This window comes from Squalius cephalus, assembly GCF_949319135.1.
Source record: "Squalius cephalus genome assembly, chromosome: 1".
Classification (NCBI taxonomy): Eukaryota; Metazoa; Chordata; class Actinopteri; order Cypriniformes; family Leuciscidae; genus Squalius; species Squalius cephalus.
The window spans coordinates 5,519,368-5,536,713 of NC_137122.1; the positions used below are offsets into that span (position 1 = coordinate 5,519,368).

The window sequence follows — 17,346 nt, forward strand, 5'->3', positions numbered from 1 at the left end:
CTTATGGGGAAGCTATAGAGATTCATGTCTAAAATCCTGAACTATCCCTTTAAGGTTTTGATATTAAGATAATTACTTCTTTTTCAAAATATAATGCATAGTGCTAGTAGGCCTAAGTTTATTAGTCACATTCTTCCACTTGAGTAAACTTAGAATAAACTATTCTATATAATACATATATAAATGAGCAAAACTTGGCCACTAAATATTTAATATTCAATTATTTTAATGATCACAATACATTTTTAATTTTATTAAATTGAACAAGCGCAACATTCAGCATTCAATCAAATATTCTAAAAGATGTTTTATTAAGAATAATGTTATTTCAACATAATATCTCGTTATTTCGACATAGGCTAATATGTGTGCGTGCAACAAGCAAGAAGTGCATTTGTAAATCCGGTGACGCGTGCATTGATTTTTATTAATAAACTTTTGACAGTGTCGACTCGGCTGCAGAGATGAAGTTGACGATCGCCATCTCCGTAGAGAACGCGCATATAGAGAGAAATGCACATACTGGTTTACAGAATCAGAGAGTAGCCTAGCTTTTTTCTTTCGTTTTAAATTATTTCGTGACTATTCAAGCTTTGTGTATTTGATGTATTTCTTCTCATGTCTGTGTGAGGCATACACTGAGTTTCGTTAAGTTAGGCTGAGATGCGCTCCAGTTAACGTGCAATAACTAAGTGACCGCGCGGACGCATCCATGATTATTAACAGGCAATTTGTTGATGAATAAAATTTATTAAAATTAAGATACAATTTATACAAAACGAAATTCACTTTAAAGAAAGGCTTTAAACAGTTGACATTTTCACAAATTCCAGTGTCCTTCCACACCTCCATCCCCAGTTTGCAAGAAAAAAAAAACAAGCCCTTGAGCCCACTGTCCTTGTGCAAAACTCACACATACATACGATTTGCGGAATTCTATGTATAATAATCATGGATGTACTGTTTGAAGATTGACAGGGAGAGGACCAGCATACTATTAGGACTGTACTTACAGGTTACAAGCGTCACGCGTTTTTTTTTTTTTTTTTCATTAAAAGGTTTGAGTACAATCGGTAAAAAATCAAAAGTTAGGAACAACACAGCACATGCAGCCAAAAGTGGGTATTGAGGATCAACTCCTGCATATTGTACATTTTAAACACAAGGGTTATTTCAAATAATATGTGTGAACATCCATACGCAGCACAAAAGTCCGGTATCATCCATGAATTCGAAGTACAGGCGGATATAGCAGCGTTACCTAGCTACTTCTTATGACAAGACCCCTGTTCCAAGATGGCGGCGGTTTTGACGCATGTTTAGAACCCCAAGGCGACATCTAGTGTATATATCTATGAGATGTCTATATAGCGGCCATATTGAAGTTTAAAAAATGGCCGCCGTAAAACTTTAACTCTCGGCTTCTGAATAAACTGGAATGTTGATTTTTACTCCACACTGTAAGGGTCAAGGAATACAATGGTGCTAGTTACACTTTACCATATTAACCCTTCAATGCATGAGTAGGTAAAAAAATTACCCTGTGTGGTTGTTTTCTTGCAATATCTTTGTAATGAAAAGTTAACATTTCATATTCCATTTCATATTTCATATCAGATTTTTTATATCACTCATAAATGCTGGGTACACACCAAAATATTTTTTACATCTTATAAGATTTTCAAAATGTGATAGACCACAAACATGAGGACAAAAATCCTAGATTTAAGGGTTTTGCTCCTATAGTGTGTGGTGTGCCATGATGTGACAAAGACAGCACACCACACACTAACAGATTTTCAACCGGAGTCTCGACTGTGAACACAGGAAATCTCACGAAATCTTGCGAGACTTCAGAATAAGCATGGCGGATGATATGCAAGAAGAAATTGCAATCATAGTGTTTGGAATGATTTTGTTGTTGGAACAACAATAATTGTTGGAATGATCAACAAGCTGATCCTTTCTTTCAAGCTGATCATTTTTATGTATCCGTCTTCCATCATCTCGCTTTCTGATTGGATATTGTATCCTTTCACATGATAATCTCCAGAGCGTGCGCGCGTTTGTCCTCAGAGTTCCCCCCACACAACAGGATTTCTGATCGTAAATATTCAACATGTTGAATATTTACGATTCGCGATCGGGCGGCTCCGGCGTTCTTCCGAGTAGGTTCGGACACTCTTAACACACCTCACACCAAGGGAAAATCTGATAAGATAATCTGTTGAACCATCTAGATAATCGGGGCATACAGTGCTATGCATAAGTTTAGACACCCATGCTAAAGTTGACTAAAAATAGGAATAAAAAATCATCTTTTGGAAATTGAACTTAACCCTCTGAGGTCGGCAATCACGCCGGCATGATCTGCTCGCTTTTTTCCTTATCAGTTGAATTGAGACCCGAAATACTCTTTTGACTTTGATATTACAAGCAAGTTTCAAACATCAATCGATTCTGTTAAATGTGTATTATTTTTGTGTATACTCACAATAAAAACAAAGTGTTGTGCTTTTTGCCAAATAAAGAAAAATAAAAGTGATGCGAGTTCTGCCTTCTCTCTGTCAGTGTAGTCCATTGTGAAACGCGTCCGAAAATGAACAATAACTCAGCGAATAATCAGTCAAACAGGCATACAGATACACAGGCATGAAGCTTGAATTCTATTCTTTTAAATGAGGTAATTTTTATAAAAAACAAATATTCTCATCTTGTGAAATCTGTATTAAAAGAGAGCGATTCCAGTCGAGCTAATTAGAGCTAATTCAAATATAATGTGACTCCGCCCACGGAGAGCGCGTGCTATTCAAACGCAAACTACTGAGGCAATCCAAGCAAACCTGTGAACGCCCCCCATATCAGCTCGAGAAAACACAAGTTTATTCAGATCATTGTAGCCTACGTGTTTACACCATCTGGCAGCGCTGTGAGAAATAATAATAATGGAAAATCTACCTCAGAGTGTGCGGGTATTGCAGGAGAGAGGATCCGAATATGTAGTAAGTTTTTTTTTTCCTTCTCAAGTTAATTGCGTTTCTGTGAATGAATGAACGGCAGCCGCAGAGATGCGCGCTGTTTATCACAGCTCGCAAAAAGACAGTTTAAATTTAAATTGCGTCTCTGTGGGAATGAATGATGATGTTTTAGCAAACTGTATTGCTGTACTGAGTTGAGTAAAAATCGACAGAAATATGTTGAAATAAAATGTAGGCTATTTGTATAAGCAACGTTTTAAACTGAAAATTAACATTTATATGCCCTAATATTTCATAAAAACAACGTTACAGTCAGGCGTTTCTGTTTGTGAATGAATGTTTCGGTTTTAGCAAACTGTATTGCTATACTCAGTAAATATCGACTGAAATATGTTGAAATAAAATGTATTTGTATAAGCAATGTATAAAACTGCAAATTAACATTTATATTTCTTATAATAAAAATGAAAGACCTATGTTACAGACATATGAAAGACAACATTTCGTTGATTAGTTTTGGATAGATTATACATTTTTACTGTAAAATATCTGCCACCTCAAATAAGCTTTTGTTTGCCAATATTTGCTTATGATAAATATAGTATGTTTTGTCAAAAATAAAGTTATCAAATAATCAATCAAATCCTTAACTTTGAAATATGTATGATAAAATGTATACTTTAGTTTTTACAAAGAAAGATTACACTTGAATTGTTGTTGTAATTGTAACTTTTTTAATAAAAAAAATATATTTACAAGGTAGATGTAAACAAACTATTAAAAGGTAAATATAAGCCTTTTCTTTAAATAATTTGTATTGTGTTTTATTAGTGACAAATTTGGGGAGAGGATAAATATTCCAAAACTGAAAATACAGTATGAGAATTAACTGCACAATTACTAGACATGTTTTCCTTGGATATTATAGGCCAAATTGCAAGCACAATATGTGGAAAAATAAAAAAGAATTGAGATGCTTCCAACTGTTGCTCTTGCATTCTTGTGGCTCAGTGACTCACCTGAATGAAAGGGTCATTAAGTATGCAGGCCCCACTGTCTCCTAAGGTGTGAACCACTAAATATGCATGATCGTTGATGCCCACTCCAAATATTGCCTTTCCAAACAGAAAGTGCTTTGCAAAATTCAAATCAATGTATTGTGTTATGTGAATGATAAGGCAGGGTGATTTTCACTTCATTTTGAAGAAAAAACACTAGGTGATGACATCCATTAGACAAAAGTCTTATTGGCACATATTTAGAATGTGTTTTATGGCCTTATTTCAGAAACTTTAGTTTTTAGTTTTTTCAATAACCATGCATAAACATTATTCTCTCAAAAATGCAGACATGTACATTCTTGTTGCTCACATTTCATGGTAGCCCTGTTTGTGCTAAATAGTGTGTACATTTTTTTTGCCATTAATATGTTTATAAGCAACTGAAAAAAGCACAAATGTCAGGGCATGTCAGAACATCTCAAGGACCCCAAAAACACCCTAGACCCCAGAGGGTTAATGCCTTAATTAAAAAAAAATGGAAAAATCAAACCTTTAAGGACACCAATTTTCTTTGTGAATGAATAATGTATAGTAAATAAATAAATGTTCTTCCTTAAAATACAGGGTGTAATGATTCAGGTCTGTGTTCCTCTGTCATGTCCCGTGTTCATCTGTTCCCCATTATGTTGATTAGTCTCCTCAGGTGTTTCAGATTGACCACGCCCACCTGTTATATTGTTTAGCTTGTTTGTCCTTGTATTTAAGCCCTGTGTTTTAGCTCAGTCTTTGTGAGTTCTTGATTCATTGTTGAGTGCTGTTCCTGGTTGTCCTGTCCCGAGTCATGTTCCCAGAATCTATGTTTGTGAAGTCTAGAGTCTATTTAAAAAATTACACTGCATTTGGATCTCGCTTTCTCCTTGTCTCCGCCGCAGCATCACAGAAGAACTCACCAAGAAATGGATCCAGTAGCTGTAAGCAACGGTGCTCTAAGAAGTTGGTTATCCTCTCTGTTCCAGGATGGCCAACCCATCGAGAGGTATGCTAAGGACTTTTTGACATGCTGTCATTTAGCATCATTAGAGGACTCTCAACTCATGGACATATTTTGGAGTGGGCTAGATGAGGAGATCGCTCTGATGCTGGATGATAATGCCGGATGGACCCTAGAGGGGTATATCAACCTGGCTCTTCTCCTGGGAGGTTCATCATTTACTGTGGGCTTGGTAGTTGAAGAACCCCACAAGCTCACAGTACCCTCTGAGCCTGAGCCAATTCACGTCCCGTCCGTCCAGCCTGATTACATTCCTGTCGAGCCTGCACTTCACTTCAGTCCTGTTGAGCCTGCACTTCACGTCACTTTTGCTGTTCCAGAGACGCTTCACGTCAGTTCTGCAGATCCAAAGATGGTTCACGTCATAGCTGCCGATCCAGAGACTGATCACGTCATATCTGTTGATCCAGAGACTCTTTATGTCACGTCTGCCGAGCCTGAGTTTCTTCACGTCAGCCCTTCCGAGCCAGAGTTTCTTCACGTCACGTCTGCCGTTCCAGAGTCAGTTCAAGTCACGTCCGCCAAGCCAGTGTCTCTGGACAAGATGGCCGCCGCCAAGCCAGTGTCTCCGGACAAGATGGCCACTGCCGAGCCTGTGTCTCCGGACAAGATGGCTGCCGCCGAGCCAGTGTCTTCGGACAAGATGGCCGCCGCCAAGCCAGTGTCTCCAGACAAGATGGCTGCCGCTGAGCCAGTGTCTCCAGAAAAGATGGCCGCCGCTAAGCCAGTGTCTCCGGACAAGATGGCCACCGCTGAGCCGGTGTCTGTTCCTGAGCCGGTGTCTGTTCCTGAACCGGTGTCTGTTCCTGAGCCGGTGTCTGTTCCTGAACCAGTGTTTGTTCCTGAGCCGGTTTCTGTTCCTGAGCCAGTGTCTGTTCCTGCCCATGATCCCATGGACGCCCCCAAGGAAATTTTGAGTGGGGGCAATAAGGCCCTGCCGTGGTCGGCTGAAGGGTTGTCTCCTTCCTGGCCGCCCAAAGGGTCGTCTCCTTCCAGGCCGCCCGAAGGGTCGTCTCCTCCCTGGCCGCCCGAAGGGTCGTCTCCTCCCTGGCCGCCCGAAGGGTGGTCTCCGCCCGGGCCACCTGAGGGGTTCGCTCCGCCTTGGTCATTGGAGGGGTCCGCTCCGCCATGGTCGTCTGCTCCGCCCTGGTTGCCTGAGGGGTCCGCTCCGCCCTGGTTGTCTGAGGGGTCCGCTCCGCCTTGGTCGTCTGCTCCGTCCTGATTTTCAGAGGGGTCTGCTCCTCCTGGTCGCCTGCTCCACCCTGGTCGCCTGCTCCGCCCTGGTCACCTTCACCACCTGCACCGCCCGCTCCGCCATGGTCGCCTGCACCGCCCGCTCCGCCCTGGTTGCCTGCTCCGTCCTGGTCTCCTGTATTGCCTGCTCCACCCTGGTCGCCTACTTCGCCTGCTCTGCCCTGGTCTTTTATTATTATTATTATTTCCTGTGTGGGTCTGGCCCTCCATCCCTCCCCTGGGACCGCCTCCACTTCACCACCCTCCTGGACTTTTGTTTTCTGGGGAGTGTCTGGAAGCCATTCTTAAAGGGGGGGGGTTATGTAATGATTCAGGTCTGTGTTCCTCTGTCATGTCCCGTGTTCATCTGTTCCCCATTATGTTGATTAGTCTCCCCAGGTGTTTCAGATTGACCACGCCCCCTTGTTATCTTGTTTAGCTTGTTTGCCCTTGTATTTAAGCCCTGTGTTTGAGTTCAGTCTTTGTGAGTTCTTGTTTCATTGTTGAGTGCTGTTCCTGGTTGTCCTGTCCTGAGTCATGTTCCCGGAATCTATTTTTGTAAAGTCTAGAGTCTATTTAATAAATTACACTGCATTTGGATCCCACTTTCTCCTTGTCTCCGCCGCAGCATCACACAGGGTGCATAAGTCTGGACACCTAGGGATGGGCATCATTAAGAAATTATCGATATCGATGCCATTGTCGAGTCTGCTTATCGATGCGATTCCTTATCGATTCCCATATCGATTCCTGTACCATTTGCTGCACATTTACAGGGTGGCTTTGAGAGTTGTTGGCTTTGAATGTCTAATTTAAAGTGGTTTTAGAGAATGAAAACCAAGTGTGCAATATCAATACAGAAGTTGAATGCTTTGACATTTCTAAAAAAAGTAAACATTTCTAAAACAAAGCTTTGTATTGTAAACACACTTAGTCGTGTGTGCTAAACTATAAAAGAGTAAACAACGCATCATGGCTTACATTTTAACTTTAACTTTTATTGTTTTCACAAAAACTTCAATTAATCATTTAACATTTAAAAATTTCTAGCAGTTCTTGTGCAGAAAAACAAGCATGTCTGCTTTTTCTGGGAGGATCCTTGATCTCTCCAGGCTGATCATTGGTTACTTACATCTAGCATTAATGTTTTGATATCATTTATAAGCCAACCTACCATTGTTTGTGGAGCGCAGGCTGTCAAATATAGTGCACTCCTGGTATTTAATGCCATGGATGTTATTTAAATGTTTGAGCATATTTGTTGTGCTCCCCCCTGAGATGCTGACACGCATAAATGATGACAGTTATATGAAATATGCGTCCGAGGTTTTGCGTTCCCAAACGTACATTATCGGAAACCTAAACAAACAGCACATGAGGAGACTGAGTATATGTGGAGCAGCGTTTACTATGAACGGAGCTGATCTGCACGCATATAAATAATTAAAGCCTCGTGCTTCTCTGTAAAAAAAAAACAGCGCATATATTTTTTGCGCATATCACAGCCTTTACGATTTCATGATAGCACTCTGCTATTTTATGATTGTAACTTGTTTTATATAGATCGCGTAGCCATAGAAAACGGTGTAATAATGCGGTTCATGGATTCGATCTAAACAGGCTATGAAAATGTGAACTTGGAATATAAATCTGACGGCACGCACTTATCACACTGTTGGATTGACTTTGTTTACTTCTGTTGGCGGTAAAGAAGATCAAAACAGACTAGCGCGAGAGCCGACAGCATCACCACCACTACCATCTCTCTCTCTCATCAGAGATGACGTTTCACGGCCAAATCAAATAAACAATCGGAGGAGAGCCCTTCTAGCCAATCAGAGGTGAAAAAAGGTGGTACCTTCTACCATCCTGGGGGAAAAAAATATTGCACGCGGGAATGGCGCTTTTGGGGGATTTAAAAATCCAGTCACATACTGTGACGTCGTGCCGCGACGCGGGAATGGACGGAACAGAACGTTCGGAATCGTTAGTGGAATCGTTAACGTGTGGACGTGTACGATTCCGATGGATCGGAACGTTTGGAACCGGTTCCAAACCGGAACCTGGAACCGATTCCCAAGCCTATGGACACCCCTATGTTAAATTCCCATAGAGGCAGGCATATTTTTATTTTTAAAGGCCAGTTACTTCATGGATCCAGGATACTATGCATCCTGATAAAGTTCCCTTGGCCTTTTGAATTAAAATAGCCCCACATCATCACATAGCCTTCACCACACCTAGAGATTGGCAGAATTTCACTCTGACACCAAGGGCACTGTTCAAACAATGATGGAACAATTCTGTCATGCCATGACAAGTCCAACTTAATCCATCTACTTGAGAAGCTGACAAAAGAAGACATGCCCCATGAAGACCATCAGCCGCCTCAAGTTGGAAGTTCTACTCACCAAGATGCAATGGATACAGGACTCACAGACCTCACACCTACTGATCAGCCAAGTCGGAAGATAGCACTGATGGACTGTATGGTGCTTGTGTAGAAGCTGAGCAAAAAAAACAGCAACTGTATTGACAGTCAAGGATCTGAGTGGCTGCTTCAATGACAGACTGATGCAACTAACACAAGATTTTGATGAAATCATCCTCATGTTTGACACATATAGGGTAGATTCTCTGAAGAGTGCAACTAGAGATAAACGAAGACAAGGAAAAGCTTATATTCAGTATCAAGTCAGAGATGAAACCAACATCAAAAACCTCCCAATGAGCAGGTTCCTCTCCCATGACAAGACTAAGAGTGATCTGACTGAATATCTTGCTGCCAACACTCTGGAGTACAACAAGGTATCCTCCAAGTTGATCATCACATCTGCTTCTGGGCTCACTAGAAGCAACAAAGACCATGTCTTTGAAGAAAACAACCACGAAGAAGCAGACACACTGCTGATCCACCAGGCTGTGCTGGCTTCATAGCGAAACCCACATGATGCACAGCTGGTGTTTTTCTCACCAGATACAGATGTTTTAGTGCTAGTCACAGCAAACTATGATCTCATGTTGAAGAACACATCCATTTCTATGGCCTCTGGTGTTGTGAAAATTAAACCACTGTGGCGAGCTCTAGGGTAAAGAAAGAGCAAAGGCTTTGCCAGCCTTCCATGCATTCACTGGGACTGACAACACAGGAAGGTTCTCCCACTAGGCAAGGCAACCTGGCTGGAGGTCTACCTCAAAGCAGATGAAGATATTGTCAAAGCTCTGCAGATGCTTTTGGATGAAGCAGATGTGACAGAAGAAGGAATGCTGTCAGCCTTGGAATCCTTTATATGTGCAGCTTACCTATCCAAGAGGATCATCATCAAGGCAATACCTCAACTGCGATGACATCTCTTCTGCAAACACAGGGCAGAAAGTGACTAGTTCCCTCCAACACTTGGAGCTCTGAAGCAGCACATCTTGAGAGTCCATGTCCAAACAAAAGTATGGACACAGGCTGACCACAGAGGTCCTCCCAGCCCCAAAGGCCATCCTTGAGTTGGTTCAATGCAAGTGTAAATCTGACTGCTCTTCTGAGAGGTGCTCCTGCAGAGCTAAGGACTTAGCCTGGACTGACATGTGTCAGTGCAGCAGCCAGTGCCAGAACGATGACGATTCCCAAGCTGTGATGTATGAAAGCGATGATGATTATAATGATGTATAGAAACTGTCTAATTAAAAAGGTTGCTTAATCATACTGTGGTCTAAATGTGCATGTTGATAATTCCAGAACATCCACATTTTACATTAGCTAATTTTAAACTCTTCAATAAAAGGAACTCCCGAGTTATCTGACCAACTGCTTGTGATGTGTAGTTTTTTTTACCCATATTGTGGATGTATTTCAATGGGATGATTAAAAAAACATGTTTTTTAAGGAACATGTAATATTAAATGCAAACAACTTTTCATTACAATGATATTACAAGAAAACTAGTCATTTTTTACCCACTTATGCATCTATGGGTTAATGTGGTAATGTCTTGTAGCTTTTAACTAGCACCATTGTATTCCCTGACCCTGAAATGTGGGTTTAGCAGTTAAAATCAACATACCAGCTTATTCAGAAGCCGAGATATTACAAATTAATGTTTTACGGCAGCCATTTTTTTAAAAATCAATATGGTCGCCACATAGACATCTGGGCAAATGCAAATCCCCATAAAAATTCCCACAAAAATATAAAGTGAACCTGACTATATGTCCATCTTGATCTATTTTTCACAATTGAAATAACATTGTTTCAGGCTGCAAACCTGATGAAACATCAATGTTAAGTTTTAACCTTCAATGTTGCTTCAATGTTAGTCTGCTATCTGGGACACAACTACAAAAAAGAAAGAGATGGCTTCTGCATAAGGAAAGCCATTTTTTTATAATATGGATACAAGTAATTGTCAATTTATAGCTTTATGAAGGACTTACAGCTTTTTATTTTTTTCTGCATACCTCTGGATTTGACTTGTGTTGTTTTTTGTTGATGTTGTCTTCGCTCTTCTTCTCTTCTGTCTCTACAGGAGTGTCCATGTTAACATTTAGATTTGAATCTGTCATTATATCACTAGAGAGAAAGGTAAAATTAAACATAAAAAAATGTGCCACACAACATTCTGATAATAGCTTTGCCTTTGACCCATTGTGGTAATTAACACATTAATTTACACTATAAGTTAATGCTATATGTTATTAATGAATTAATACATTAAGACACATTTAATTAATAACAATTCCTATATAACAATCTATTAATCATGAAGAACCTTTATTAGTTTCTATGCAGTAATCATTAATTAATGGTTTAGTTCTTCATGAGTTATACATTAACATATGATTATCTGTGCATTAGTTAAGCATGAATTAATGCATACTAGTGCACCTGTATTGTAAAGTGTACCCCATATCATTTATAATAAGTTATTTTAAAGAAAGGGATCTAAAATTCAGCAACCCGAGCTTTATCATTTGCTCGTCGTCTGTATTATATATGCTGGACATATTATGTCTCCAATCTCTGTCCTGGAGGGCCACTGTCTGTATCTTTCTAGTAATCCTGAATACATTGATTAGCTACTTCAGGTGTGTTTGATGAGGGTGCAAGATAGCAAGCAACCATCGAAACAATGTTAAATCAATGTAAGTCTGTCAATGTTAACTGCACACAATCAACATCACTTTTGCACCCACAATTATTGTTGAATTTTTTTTAAAATTTCATCCAAAAATCAATGGTAATCCCAATGAATCAATGTTACAATGTGATGTTGATTTAACACCATGCTTGCACTCTCATAAAATTAAATACTATAACAGCCTGAAATTAACTGGAAATAAAAGAGGACTAAATCACTCAAGATCTCAGCAGATATTCTCAAGAGTTATTCTGAGAATTAACAGAGGTTAACAGATGTTCATGATTTCTTGAAAACATGTGGTCATCAGTATGGTGATTAGTGTTTCCTTTAGTTGGACAGTTTGACTCTTGACTTTTTATGTGAGTGTGTGGTCTTTGTAAAAGTGTTTACCAAACCACATAATATGTTGCAAAGAAAGCCCGAAACAAAAAGGATCAGGTGATATAGTATTCAGCATCATAATTCACTAATCTTATCCCTGACCAAAATCGTGACATGCCTCAAATGGTGATTCTTGATGGCTGTGTGTGTGTAAAAAAAATCCTACAAAGTACTTAAAAATCAAAAGTGTCGAAAAGACACTTGATCAGGAGAAAAATTGTGAATATTTCTACTTCTATTTATGCTGAAAAACAAATATCACATGATCAGCTTTGTTTGTGGTTTACTTTTCAACAAATTATGTGTTTTGGAAAACAATGTTACAAAGACCAAAAACTCAAACTGTCAAACTGGCAGCTATCCGGTTCATTCAGCGCAGCTTCTCCAGAGCGGCTACACAAGCTCTGATGACGACACAGCTGTTCCACAATTGGCCGGATTCACCGCATTACAATGATCAAATGTTTTTATTACAACACCTTCAGTTTCACTAATGTTCACAAATCTGTTTTTTTTTGATAATGTGTCGAACACCTAATGTGTTTTTCTTTCCTACAGCGATTCTGCTTGTTAGCAGCAGGTGTTCATCACTAATGCTCAATCAATTAATTCATCACTTAATCATTTTAACTATAACACTGATTCAGAGTTACTTAAACACTCTGTAGAATGAGACTAAATGTGTGTCCCAGCACTCTCAGTGCTTGGTTGTGTGAAGAAGGGCATCTGATGTAAAACTGTGCCGAATCATGTGTGTGTGAAGTGGACCCTGCAAATGAGCGGGAAAGAGAGAGAGAGGGACCAAATGTACTCTGAGCAGAGTTAATTTAACTCTGGGTGTTTTATTTTTTATATTTGTTTATTCAATAGGCATATACCTACTGTGACTGAAAAATATAAACCATTGTTTATTTAATTTGTATATTATGTTGTGTATTTTGAATGTGTATCTTTGTTCTTATTTTTAAATAACAAAGATAAAATAAGAAAATAATTTTTTTTTTATCTTCTCCCACTATGGCCTACATGGTCTGACTTTCTTTTTTCTGTTATAGACTTGTGTAAGGGTGGATTTCCTGCAGGGGTTCAGGCTGCAAGACTGCCGAATGACTAAAGAAACGTTGTCAGCAAGATGATAGAAAACTGTACATTTCTATTCTATTGGGGAAGTGGCCCCCAGGGACCAAACGAAATTTTTCCGTAAAAGTATAGTGGGGCTACATGCCCACCAAATTTCATGTTTCCCGGTGTTTCGGTGTCCCTGGTATCAATTCACGGGGGGCCCAGCGCGGGGGGTAGTGGCCCCCGGGGACCAAACGAAATTTTTCCGTAAAAGTCTAGTGGGGCTACATGCCCACCAAATTTCATGTTCCCCGGTGTTTCGGTGTCCCTGGTATCGTTGACGAAAAATTCACGGGGGGCCCAGCGTGGGGGGGGAGTGGCCCCCGGGGACCAAACAAAATTTTTCCGTAAAATCTATAGTGGGGCTACATGCCCACCGAATTTCATGTTCCCCGGTGTTTCGGTGTCCCTGGTATCGTTGACGAAAAATTCACGGGGGGCCCAGCGCGGGGGGGGAGTGGCCCCCGGGGACCAAACGGAATTTTTCTGTAAAAGTCTAGTAGACCAACATACCATAAAAATGTCTTCATCCTCGGTGCCACTGTTCAGGTAGTTATTTAGGAAAAACTGCATTTTTTGGGTTTGGGGGGGCCCAGCGCGGGGGGGGGGGGGGGGGGGGGTTTAGTGGCCCCCGGGGACCAAACAAAATTTTTCAGTAAAAGTCAAATGGGGCTACATGCCCACCAAATTTCATGTTCCCCGGTGTTTCGGTGTCCCTGGTATCGTTGACGAAAAATTCACGGGGGGCCCAGCGCGGGGGGGGGGAGTGGCCCCCGGGGACCAAACAAAATTTTTCCGTAAAATCTATAGTGGGGCTACATGCCCACCGAATTTCATGTTCCCCGGTGTTTCGGTGTCCCTGGTATCGTTGACGAAAAATTCACGGGGGGCCCAGCGCGGGGGGGGTGTGGCCCCCGGGGACCAAACGAAATTTTTCTGTAAAAGTCTAGTAGACCAACATACCATAAAAATTTCTTCATCCTCGGTGCCACGGTTCAGGTAGTTATTTAGGAAAACTGCATTTTTTGGGTTTGGGGGGGCCCAGCGCGGGGGGGGGAGTGGCCCCCGGGGACCAAACAAAATTTTTCCGTAAAAGTCAAGTGGGGCTACATGCCCACCAAATTTCATGTTCCCCGGTGTTTCGGTGTCCCTGGTATCGTTGACGAAAAATTCACGGGGGGCCCAGCGCGGGGGGGGGAGTGGCCCCCGGGGACCAAACGAAATTTTTCCGTAAAAGTCTAGTGGGGCTACATGCCAACCAAATTTCATGTTCCCCGGTGTTTCGGTGTCCCTGGTATCGTTGACGAAAAATTCACGGGGCCCCAGCGTGGGGGGGGGGAAGTGGCCCCCGGTGACCAAACGAAATTTTTCCGTAAAAGTCTAGTAGACCAACATACCATACAAAATTCTTCATCCTCGGTGCCACGGTTTAGGTAGTTATTTAGGAAAAACTGCATTTTTTGGGTTTGGGGGGGCCCAGCGCGGGGGGGGGGGGAGTGGCCCCCGGGGACCAAACGAAATTTTTCCGTAAAAGTCTAGTGGGGCTACATGCCCACCAAATTTCATGTTCCCCGGTGTTTTGGTGTCCCTGGTATCGTTGACGAAAAATTCACGGGGGCCCCAGCGCGGGGGGGGAAGTGGCCCCCGGGGACCAAACGAAATTTTTCCGTAAAAGTATAGTAGACCAACATACCATAAAAAATTCTTCATCCTCGGTGCCACGGTTTAGGTAGTTATTTAGGAAAAACTGCATTTTTTGGGTTTGGGGGGGCCCAGCGCGGGGGGGCAGTGGCTCCCGGGGACCAAGCGAAATTTTTCCGTAAAAGTCTAGTGGGGCTACATGCCCACCAAATTTCATGTTCCCCGGTGTTTCGGTGTCCCTGGTATCGTTGACGAAAAATTCACGGGGGGCCCAGCGCGGGGGGGGAGTGGCCCCCGGGGACCAAACGAAATTTTTCCGTAAAAGTCTAGTGGGGCTACATGCCCACCAAATTTCATGTTCCCCGGTGTTTCGGTGTCCCTGGTATCGTTGACGAAAAATTCACGGGGGGCCCAGCGCGGGGGGGGGGGGAGTGGCCCCCGGGGACCAAACGGAATTTTTCTGTAAAAGGCTAGTAGACCAACATACCATAAAAATGTCTTCATCCTCGGTGCCACGGTTCAGGTAGTTATTTAGGAAAAACTGCATTTTTTGGGTTTGGGGGGGCCCAGCGTGGGGGGGGGGGGAGAGTGGCCCCCGGGGACCAAACGAAATTTTTCCGTAAAAGTCTAGTGGGGCTACATGCCCACCAAATTTCATGTTCCCCGGTGTTTCGGTGTCCCTGGTATCGTTGACAAAAAATTAACGGGGGCCCCAGCGTGGGGGGGGGGAAGTGGCCCCCGGTGACCTAACGAAATTTTTCCGTAAAAGTCTAGTAGACCAACATACCATACAAAATTCTTCATCCTCGGTGCCATGGTTCAGGTAGTTATTTAGGAAAAACTGCATTTTTTGGGTTTGGGGGGGCCCAGCGTGGGGGGGGGGAGTGGCCCCCGGGGACCAAACGAAATTTTTCCGTAAAAGTCTAGTGGGGCTACATGCCCACCAAATTTCATGTTCCCCGGTGTTTCGGTGTCCCTGGTATCGTTGACGAAAAATTCACGGGGGGCCCAGCGCGGGGGGGGAGTGTCCTTAACACGTAGGCTCACTATTGGCCGATGCTGGTCATGTGTGATGCGTGTGACTTACAACACAGAAGCACTGCGCTAAAACACTACGTGAACTCACTCGAGGCCCAGAGAGAAGGAAATGAATGAGCTTATATAGTCTGTAGCCACGCCCATTCTGATAGGATCGCGCTTCCTCTCCGCTTCACCATAGGCCTTTTCAGTATGTTTGTAAACAATAGGCGCCGAGTCACTTCCGGGTGGCAGAACGCGAGCGGCTTCCACTGACTAACTGAAGAGATCCAGCCGGCGACTGCAACAGTTACATAGTTAAAAACATTGTTGTTGATCAAAGTTGAAACGATGATGAAAACGTGTTGTGTTTGGGGTTGCGTGCTGCCAGATATACAGCAAAAGGTGTAGGGTTTTATCGATTTCCTGTGGGTGAGGAGGTTATAGCGACTGACCGTGAGACTCACGCAATTGTATGAGGCGCCACGTAGGATTTAAATCAAACTTCGCTTATCAATACATACATAACACACGTGCATATACACCTAGAAATTACCCGCATATACATGTAGGCTATTGGATGTTCAAAATGCATATGAAATACACGTGCACACTAATATGAAATTCATACCAATGTTAGTAATGAATGCATACGCTTGCATACACCTATAAATACTCGCATACATAGCCTACACAACTAAAGCATGCATCCACGTTTTATTTTGTATGCGCGAGTGTTTTATGGATGTGTATGCGCATCGAGTTTATATGTATATATGTGCGAGTGTTTATAGGTGTGTCTGCGTGCTGCGAGTGTATGTGCGAGACGAGTGTTTATAGGTGTATGCATGGAAGTTTATAAGTATAGGTGTAAGCGTGCGTCAAGTTTATTTGTAGCCTATATGCAAGTTATTAACAAGCATTCATTACTAACATAATATGTATTGGTATGGATTTCATATTAGTGTGCACGAGTATTTCATATATGTATTTTGAACATCCAATAAATGCATATGCGAGTAATTTATAATTGTATTGTGTTATGTATGTATTGGCGAAGTTTGATTTAAATCCTACGTGGCGCCTCATACAATTGTTGTCACTTTTCACACGCTCTCACTACACATCCATTTTCTCACGCAACTTACCTAAATGTATATTCCTCATACATAATATCGACTAATCAGTGTTTTTCAACCGCGCAAAGGTCGATATAACAGCTGGAGAACAATTGTTACATAACATTTACCTCAGGAAAGCCATTTAATGACCACGATAGTCTATAGCACGTTATTTTGGCTAGAAAAAAGAGCTATAGAGAGTATTTTGCTAATTATGTGTAGGCCTACTATATTACATATTTATTATATTTTTTACTTATATCATTAAACACAGTTGTTATTATGATAAAAAAATGCATTATATTTTATTATTTTTTTTATTTTTATTACATTTTTACTGTCGACGGTGGGCCTCCTTTCCAAGCAATTTACTAGCGTTGTCATAGGAACGCTTCGGCTTTTGCCACCCGGAAGAACGTCTATTACTGTTGTGACGTCATGGTGAATTGTCGTATAGGTTCGTGCAGTTCCCTCAGCCCAGCCAATCAGCGCAATAGTCAGCTCTGCTGTGTGCTGGCTGAGCAGCTGCACTGCGTTTTAAATAAAAGGCTTTAATATATATATATATTAGGGGTGGGCAAAAAAATCGATTCACATATGAATCGCGATTCAAACTTTACCGATTCAAAATCGATTCATAGAATTCCAAAAATCGATTCTTGTTTTTGT

The 17,346-nt window shown here is 41.8% G+C and overlaps 3 protein-coding genes across 6 annotated transcripts in view; 2 read left to right on the forward strand and 1 right to left on the reverse strand.

Moving 5' to 3' along the window:
- The window catches only part of LOC307155885 (uncharacterized protein), a 468,056-nt gene that overhangs the window by 246,523 nt on the left and 204,187 nt on the right, over positions 1–17,346 (forward strand). The gene's annotated exons all lie outside the window — the stretch shown is intronic.
- LOC307155857 (interferon-induced very large GTPase 1-like) overlaps positions 1–17,346 on the forward strand; it is a 250,519-nt gene that overhangs the window by 148,186 nt on the left and 84,987 nt on the right. The window lies entirely within an intron of this gene.
- The window catches only part of LOC307169178 (interferon-induced very large GTPase 1-like), a 29,052-nt gene that overhangs the window by 9,423 nt on the left and 2,283 nt on the right, over positions 1–17,346 (reverse strand). The window contains exon 2 of one of the 3 annotated variants that reach the window (XM_079889643.1): positions 10,713–10,824. The exons of 1 other annotated variant lie outside the window; for it this stretch is intronic. In XM_079889643.1, coding sequence (XP_079745769.1) covers positions 10,713–10,824 — 112 coding nt within the window. Of the gene's footprint in view, positions 1–10,688; positions 10,825–17,346 lie in introns of all 3 variants that reach the window. One more of the 3 variants, XM_079889645.1, reaches the window with a different exon arrangement.